Here is an 8,680-nt window from a genome sequence, read left to right on the forward strand (position 1 = left end):
AGTCTTCTGAATACATTGACAAAATAAGATGCGTCCTTGACTTTTAAAACTAAACACAGAAGCATCTTCCTCTATCTATGTTTTCATGTGATTATGCACACTGTTGACTCATGGAAGGATAACCGAAGTCTCCTGTTTTAGTCGGATGAATTGTTGATCAACACTTCATGACTCGGTTAACCTTGAGGCTCTATAGAATAATTATCTGACTTTTTCAAATGGTCTTGTCAAAATGTTTGCAGTCGCTGGAACTCAAAGACTCTTCTGATTGCAGTCCAACAAACTTGCAACAATATTATTACTCCATCCATCCCAATACCGCCTGTCCAGTAAGGGGTCGCTGTGCTGGAGCCAATCCCACTACATACATAATGTACATACATAATGTACATACACACACATACATACAAACATACATACAAACATAGATGAACAGTTGAAAGATTATGAACCGTCTTTACTTACCATCATTATTGGTAAATGGTAAACGGACTTGAGCTTGTATAGCCCTTTTATAGTCTTCTAACTACTCAAAGCACTTCGACACCGCAGGTCACACGTATTCAAACACTGATGGCAGAGGTTGTTATGTAAAGTGTCCATCAGAAGTAACTAATCCCATTTATACACATTCACATGCTACCAACAAAGCAGTGGAAGATAATTGTTGTTAAGTGTCTTGCCCAAGGACACATTGGACATGTAGCTGCAGGAACTGGGGATTGAACCCCTGACCCTCCGGTTGACAGACAACCGACTCTACCGCTGAGCCACAACTGCCCCAATTATTGGTTTCATGCTCTCTGAAAAAAGCCTGAGAGCACAAGGAAATATATTTTTAATCTTAATGTGCGTGGAATAGCCATCAACATGTGTTTGTGTAGTTACAATGTACAATGAATAAAACACTGTGATGAGATATGAAATGAGAACGCCTTTAAATTACTTTTAGAACACATGAATGGTTATTTCCTCTAAACTTAGATCGGGTAATAAAGGAGTAGCATACATAGCAGTGGGAGATAAGACATCATTTCTCCCTCATTAATGCATAATTGAATTGAAGCTTCACTGCAATATCACAGAAGAAAATATTTTATTTAGTCATTGAAGTTTGTATGACATGATGTTTAAAAACCTTTTTGATAAATATATCTGGAAATATATTATGTAATTATTATACAGCTGTTTTGTTTGTGAAATCATCATAATGAAACGGAGCAGGGTCAGTTGCTTATATTATGGTCGTGACGCAAAGAGCAAATTATCACAAATACACAGGATGAAAATTGGTCAGTGTGAAGGAGGGGTGTTTTGTAAGGTAATGACTGTCTGAAGAGGAGAATTGCACACTCATAAACCAAACAACAACAAAGAGGCAATAACATGTGTCTTTTTTACAGTGTTGAGGTAGGACAGACGCTCACATGACAACAGGGAGAGAGAGAGAGAGAAATACTAAGGATCTGCTTTCATTTGGAGAATTACACAAAATACACATTTTTTTAAAATACTCATATTTTAAAATACACAACTCTTAAACACTTAAGAGCACTCATTGATCAATAAAGTCATTTAAATATATATATCTGACACCAAAAGAGTAACATGCCATGAACACAATCTTTGAAAAATACAAGTAAAGCAACTTCCAAAAAGTCCAAAAACCTTTTTTTTTTTACATCGATCAATACCAAAAGTCTGCCCTTTAAACCCCTGATGCTGGCACTTCTTTAGTATTTCAATACAAAGTTAGAGATTTCAAATTCACCTGAAATTGAAATGAAACGGAATACTGTTTTTAAGCACAATTTTCTTTGAGATTCTTGCATCATTAACACATGAAACTCAAATGTTATTCAAGCTATATCTTGAGACAGAATGTAACCTGCATGCAAGATATAAATGAACAAAGCCAAAAAAAAATTAGAAAAAAAAAAAGCGAAAGGATGATGTACTTGCACTAACTAGTCAAACTGCTTTGTTCAGATTATAGTTAAGCTTACATATGGAAAAGACAACAACAGTCACATGGTACAAACCTACAATGGAACATGGCGGCCGAAAAATACCGCAGACTTGTGATCCCTGTCGCAGGATGGGAGGCAACTTTGCAGAACGCTTTTCCTTCAGACTTCGTTTGAAGTCAAGTGGTGCACATAAACCCTCCCAGTCAGTAACCTTTGAACACCTCTTGGACTGCTTGAAAAGGTGAAACATGCTGTAAAATTTAGACGATACATTCTCTGCTGTTTTTAAAAAGTGCTGGAATTAGGACTGCTCTCATTGATAAAAAAAAATGAAATACCACAGTGCAAGCCATGGTTAAGGCGGATGGTGGACACAAGAAAGTACTCTTCTCATAAATCCACACATTTCTGAATGAGTGATTATCTGTTTGTGGAAAGTATCTGACAACAAAAAAAAAAGGTTTGGATAAATGATATAGCAGGATTTTTGGTTGTTGGCTAAATATACACCTTGTTACTCCTTAACATCCTTTTATCTCTTCTGTTGTTTGCTACCAAAAGTGTGAATATCGTGATGACAAGTTTACATGGTTTAAAGAACATGTCAGCTGCAATGTGTCTTTCACATAAGGCAATCTGCTGTCAGCCTGAATAACTTGTCACGTCTGCCGCTGAAAGGGCAAATTGAGAGTCACAGTGGGTTCTCTTGGCTCTGCGATGGGCCTGTTCATCATCTCACATTCATTCTGTCGTACATTCTCCTCGTTCATCTGCGACACCTCTGTGGAGCCCGCCTCGAAACCTGGCACAGTGTTGGCCACGTGAACCACGTGGACCTTATTCCGGCCTTTTTTACTCAGGATGCAGCTGAACACTTTCTTGAAGCCTTTGCGAAAGTGCTTGGACACCAGAGCGTAGACGATGGGGTTGACACAGGAGTTGGCGTAGGCCATGCAGTGGGACAGCAGCCTGAAAGCGTACGTGGTCTGATTGAAGGGGAAGTCCCCGTACAGGTAGCACAGGATCACCACGTGGTACGGTAGCCAGCAGATGCAGAAAAGCACGGTGACTATGATGATCATTTTGGTGACTTTGCGTTTGGCCCTCTTGGACTCCGACATGCCGTCCAGAGGGTCCACAGCCGTCCACAGGTACTTGATGGTTCGAGTGTACGAGAGGCTCACGATCAGCACGGGGATGACGTAGCCGACAAGGAAGGTGCACGTGTCGAGGACCTTCCGGTTCTGCTCCTCCCAGCCAGGGATGCACACAGTGCTGTTGGCGTAATCGATCAGATCGTAGTAGCTGAGATAAGGACCCGCAAAGATCAGAGAGAGACCCCAAATGACCACCATGGCGACCATCGCCTTACACGGTGTCCGAAGCTCTCTGGAGCGCAGCGGGTAACGGATAGCCAGATATCTATAGAGAGAAAGAAAATCATGAATTGACAAAACCAGGGACAGGATGATTAAGAGGACGTGCTGAGCCAGTGTGCTACATTATGAAAACATCCATGCTACCATTTTCATCATCAACGCAAAGAAAGCTGAAGAAGGGGCGCTGGTGGCGCAGTGGTTGCATGTGTGGAAGCTCCGGTCCGCTGAGAGGGCGGCCCGGGTTCGGATCCGACCTGTGGCTCATTTCCCGCATGTCATTCCCTACTCTCTTTATCCCTGATTTCCGACACCACTGTTCACTGCCCACTGTTCTATCTCTCTAGTAAAGGCACAAAATGCCCAAAAATGAATCTTAAAAAAAAAAGAATTAAAAGAAAAAAGAAAGCTGCACAGTAAATACAAAACTGATCAACCTAGATCTGTATTCAAGTAATGTGACAAGAGCTTAAAAAGTAAATTAGTTTGCATGGTCATTAGCCAAAAGTTGCTAAGTTTAGCTCATTTCTTCTCAGTGTTTTGCCTCAAGTCTGATGGAGAAGTAAACAAACAACCCCCCAAAAAACAGGCTACTGTGTTTTATTTTCCTTCGCATATTGTTAGACTTTAATTTTGAAGTGGAATTCAGAGAGTGAAGAGGGGATGAGAATCAATAATGCGATTGTATCAAAAGAGTCTGCCACATCCACACTCTTTCACAACAACAGCAACAAAAACAATTCATGCTGTTTGTGGGATTAATCAAATAAAAGAAAACCACAGGCAAATGATCTTGCATGCTTCGCTGGGTAAAGTAGTGACAAAAGCAGACAACACGGTGTTTTCTTGTGCTGCAATGTTTCTCAGCAGGTCTTCAACAAAGACATTAAATCCCACCAAGCATTTGAAATAGAAATAGCCTGATGTTTCAATGGCACCGTTCACTCTTATTAATCTGACTCCACACTGCTTTCCTCCTATTATTGCTGTCTGTACTTTACCTTTGTCACATGGTTTGTTTGTCTTTACTAATGTGAGGCTAAAATATATTGACATGTGGAAAAGCAGCCTTGAAGACAGCAGCTTTAAATGAGATAATAAATCGTTACAATTTCTGCAGCAATAAGCCATGACTAGATTACAAGGTTCACAATGTTTAATGATTTTCCTTCCCCAAATGTCTTCAACGCTGTTAAATTACTAGTGGAAATTAAAACCCTGATAAGACGAGATAAAACCAAATTGTTTGTTTTTATTGTGCTGATGTTCAATATGGCTTAACTGTTCTTTTATTTCCTGCTGAGGTTTCCTGGTCTAAAGTGTAACTATGAGCTGCTTTCACACAGGAACTAAAGAAAGACACCGGATCGAAATTCAGTAACCTCTTCACTCAGATGTAGCTGCTCTTTTCCTGACCCAGGAGGAAGCGTTTAGGTGGCAGGATGAGAAATCTATTGAATCCTCAGAGGTGTAAACACAGAGTGTGAGTGGAGGGCATCTGCACACCGACTCAGTCTGTACTGACTGAGCTGACTGTGTTGTTACAACAACTATAATGACGGCTTAGAGCTTGTACTCTGTGGGTATCATTTTCAGAAAGGGATAATACTTCCTTTTCTCATAGACTATTCAATTACAGATTAAGTTTACGGTAAAGTCTGATGGGTCTTTGGGTAATGTCATAATGTGTACCTACCTATGCGGAGCAGTAAATAAAGAACTCACAGCATGCACGGTCAAAGTGTGGACTCGAATAAAAGCCTCCTTTGTGCTTGTTTTTAAAGCTAAAGGATTTTTTTTATCTGGTAATGAAACAGACTGAAATTAATACTGATGCTGCATATGGCCCAAAAAAGCAAACAAGACCATTGGTGACAAGATTAATGATTTCTCAATAGTCATTTTTAATGCTTGTAACCACAGCTGACAGGTTTTTTAGCCTTGATACTCCGTTTTCGCATAAAATATGTTCAATCTTCTCAGAGATGTTAATATGATTCCCTTTAACAAACACCATCACTGCCAATATTTTTAAAATAAGATGACTAAATGTGATGTTTCACTGATGCAAGAGTTGTTGATCGTGATGAATGATTCCATGATGTGTCATATTTTTCCTTTCTCACTTTTTCGTTTGATTTGTATTTTTTTTTTTTTTTTTTTTTTGCCTTTACTTGACAGGACAGTGAACAGAGGTGGAAACTGGGTAATGACATGAGGTAACCGCTTGAAGGACTATAACCTCTGTACATAGGACGTGGCCTTTTCTTCTCTCACTTGCCAACACATAAGCTGTATTCAAGTCGCATGGCAAACAAAGCTTGCACTCGACTAACATTTTTGTAACCCTGAAAGAGGTTTATCATAATAAATCATTTTTAGTAAAATAGTCACTTGCAAATATCCACATGTTTCTTCAGGACTTAAAATCTACATAAAACACTTAAAATCCAGGAATTCAATGAAAAGAGTTTAAAATATAATTACAAAATCCATTAAAACATTTTTGTTATACGTTTTCATGAATTAAGTCTAAACTCATCACAAAAAACTCAGGGACTTGCCATTTTAACAACATTTAAGGTATAAGGAACTGCATCCATTTATGAATTTAATTGTATGATGTAATGATTTAGTTGCAAATAATGGAAGTTAAACATTACTTATTTCAACATGTAAGCTTTGCACTACGTCCTACATTTTTTTCTGCCTATACAGTAAACAGTAACTTGAATACTTGTGTCTCCCTTCATAGGCTGACTCTTACTCTTAAGTATTAATTAAATTGCTCAATTCAATATGAACTCTTCAGATACTAATTAGGTCTTAAATGTATCCTTGTCTTAACTGCACCGCAGCAATGAAACCCTGAGATTTCATGATGTGTTCAAAGTTCTTAAAAAGACTGAAACAAGGTCATATTTCAATGTATTTGGATTTGAACGAGAATACAAAAACTGCCTTGATTAGACTCGGTCAAAGTTTTAGTGAAAAAAGCTTTACATTTGAAGGAATGAATTAGCAAAAGTTGAGCAATAACAACAAGATGATAAAAATGTTCCATTTCGGGGCATTGCACCATAGATCTATTGGAGCAGCTTCATAAGTGCATGAATTAATCATAAGAGGAAGTGATTTTAACAAGAGACTCTAAAGGCCTTTAAGGAATTCATTTATCAGAGATGACTCATGACCACATCCTCTACCTTACTGATGGCAGATGATGAAAGCAGAGGATAGCAGATTTAATATCAAAAAAAGATGCACAATAACTACCGCTCAATCAAATGAGCCATCCACAAAATACTTAAAATAAACAAATACGATTATGAATTGAAACTGTACGTTATTTACCAGGAGACATTTTAAAACATGATCTGTTTCTATAGTTTCTCAGCTGGGAGTCTTTGCTGCTTCCTCTTGTCCTGAATAAACACGGTGAAGCAGCATTGAGTCACTACCATCCTGTGACAGGAACAGAGTGACATTAGAGATGAGATGTGCTCCAAACTGAAATATTTTCAAATCAAGGTTAAAAACACTTCTATGTTAATGGTCCATTGAATGAGCCATAAGCTTACACTTTATTATTTAACATTGGTGCTGTTAATATCTTTAAAAAATATATATCATGTAATCTTATTGCTTTTAATCGTTTTTCTATTGTTTCTTTAAAAACATTTGATTCTCCTCTGGAATGATTGTATGTACTCCGGGTTTATCTTGATTTAATATCTTAGCCTCGTATTGGTTTAACCATGTCTCAAAGTGCTTTGAGTTGCCTTCGTATATGAAATGTGTTATATGAATAAAGTTGCGTCGCCTTGCTTTTTTTTCTTTTTTTATGTGAAAATGAAATGAAAGTTTTGAGGTTTTGTCAAACAACGAAATGAAGGGAAACTAAAAACACAAACACACAACCGGAAACTGTCAGCTGAAGCTTTGAGAACTCGTGATTACATGATGATTTAATAGATTCAACTTTAAATCTGAAATTTGAAATAGTAGATTATTGGGTTGCTACTAGAAGAAACGGCCTCTTGCAACAGGAAATGTAGCCATTAATTGAAAAAGAAGACAACGCTAACAAGTGTCCCAGTATTCAGTTCAACATTGTACATGGGGGATGCAAATGGCATGGTAATGTCTGGAAATAATCAAACTTGTTAATAAGATGGAACACTTAGATTTGTCCTCTTTCTCTATGTGTTCGAGGTAATAGTGAACATACCGGTCGACAGAGACAGCAGCGAGCGTGAAGCTGCTGGCGTACATGGTCAGGTTGATGAAGAAGTGGACCACTTTGCACATGAAGGAGCCAAACACCCAGCCCTCCAGGGAGTAGATGGTGGCTTGGAAAGGGACGCAGAAGATGATGAAGAAGAAGTCGGCCATGCTCAGGTTGAGTATGAACAGGTTGGTGGTGTTGTATCCGACCTGGCCGCTCCGCAGAAGCACGGCCAGCACCAGGCTGTTACCGACTGTGCCGAGGAGGAAGATGAGGGAGAAGACCACCGACACGATCACACTGGTGGGGTTCAGCTGGTAGCTCTCAGACACATTGGCCTGCCCTGCTGGCTTGGTGAAGTCCTCGAAGTCAGACATTTTTTACAAATCTGAAACATGGGGGAGAGAGAAGATGCATGAGGCAAGAGGAATTCAATCACGGTCCTAGAGCTTTTTAATATCTAGCCAGGCCCCCAAAAAATATAAAAATAAATAAAACCTGTGTGTAGTTTAATTCAATTAATACAATGACAAAAATATCTCTCAGAGGGGGTTTAATGAGACTGTGCAGCTTTTCAAAGCTTGACAAGTTTTTCACATGAACCACAAGATTCCTTCATCCAATTAATCCCAAGTTGAGTCAAGTCACATAATAATAAGACAAGAATGAGACGCTGATTTTAATTGGCTGATCACTTTTTGTCAGTTGCGTGGAGAGAATTTTCTCACTCTTGTGGTGCAGTGCAGTGGATCCACACTTTTAATGTACCTTTTCTGTCTTCTGAGTAGTATACTGACAGAGTCAAGACATAGTGGAATAGTTATTATGCCTGGCTTTCACTTACACTGAGGCCATTTGTTAGCCTCCAGGTAAGAGGGAAAGGCCACTTACATTACAGGAGATTCACTTGCACTCCTCTCTAATCTGAGGAGCTGTGTCTTAAAGATGGAGCTGTCTGAGTGCTGCCTTCTGTCTGAGTGCTGCCTTCTGTCTGTGTGCTGTCTTGAAAAAACATGTCATCCAATGATGGTGAGCAACGGTTATATGTTAGAGCAATTTCCCCAAATAACATCTCTGATTACGTCAGCATGAATGCTCTGTGTTGC

General features: G+C 39.0%; 1 protein-coding gene across 1 annotated transcript; it reads right to left on the minus strand.

Annotated features, from left to right (window-relative positions):
• Window positions 1-465: 465 nt before the first annotated feature.
• Window positions 466-8,302, minus strand: galr2b (galanin receptor 2b). Its single transcript, XM_061026983.1, has 2 exons — window positions 7,578-8,302; window positions 466-3,392 (listed from the first exon to the last, which is right to left on the minus strand). The coding sequence occupies exons 1-2, from the start codon at window positions 7,949-7,951 to the stop codon at window positions 2,630-2,632; spliced, it is 1,137 nt and encodes a 378-aa protein (XP_060882966.1). The 5' UTR covers window positions 7,952-8,302; the 3' UTR covers window positions 466-2,629.
• Between the last annotated feature and the right edge of the window lie 378 nt (window positions 8,303-8,680).

Source organism: Labrus mixtus, chromosome 20 (genome assembly GCF_963584025.1).
Source record: "Labrus mixtus chromosome 20, fLabMix1.1, whole genome shotgun sequence".
NCBI lineage: Eukaryota > Metazoa > Chordata > Actinopteri > Labriformes > Labridae > Labrus > Labrus mixtus.

Excerpts from the sequence above, each read along its gene's own strand:
- galr2b (XM_061026983.1), bottom strand. The coding sequence starts at position 7,951 with ATGTCTGACTTCGAGGACTTCACCAAGCCAGCAGGGCAGGCCAATGTG. Across the intron at positions 3,393-7,577 it reads GCTGCTGTCTCTGTCGACCG|ATATCTGGCTATCCGTTACC; the intron begins GTATGTTCACTA and ends TTCTCTCTATAG.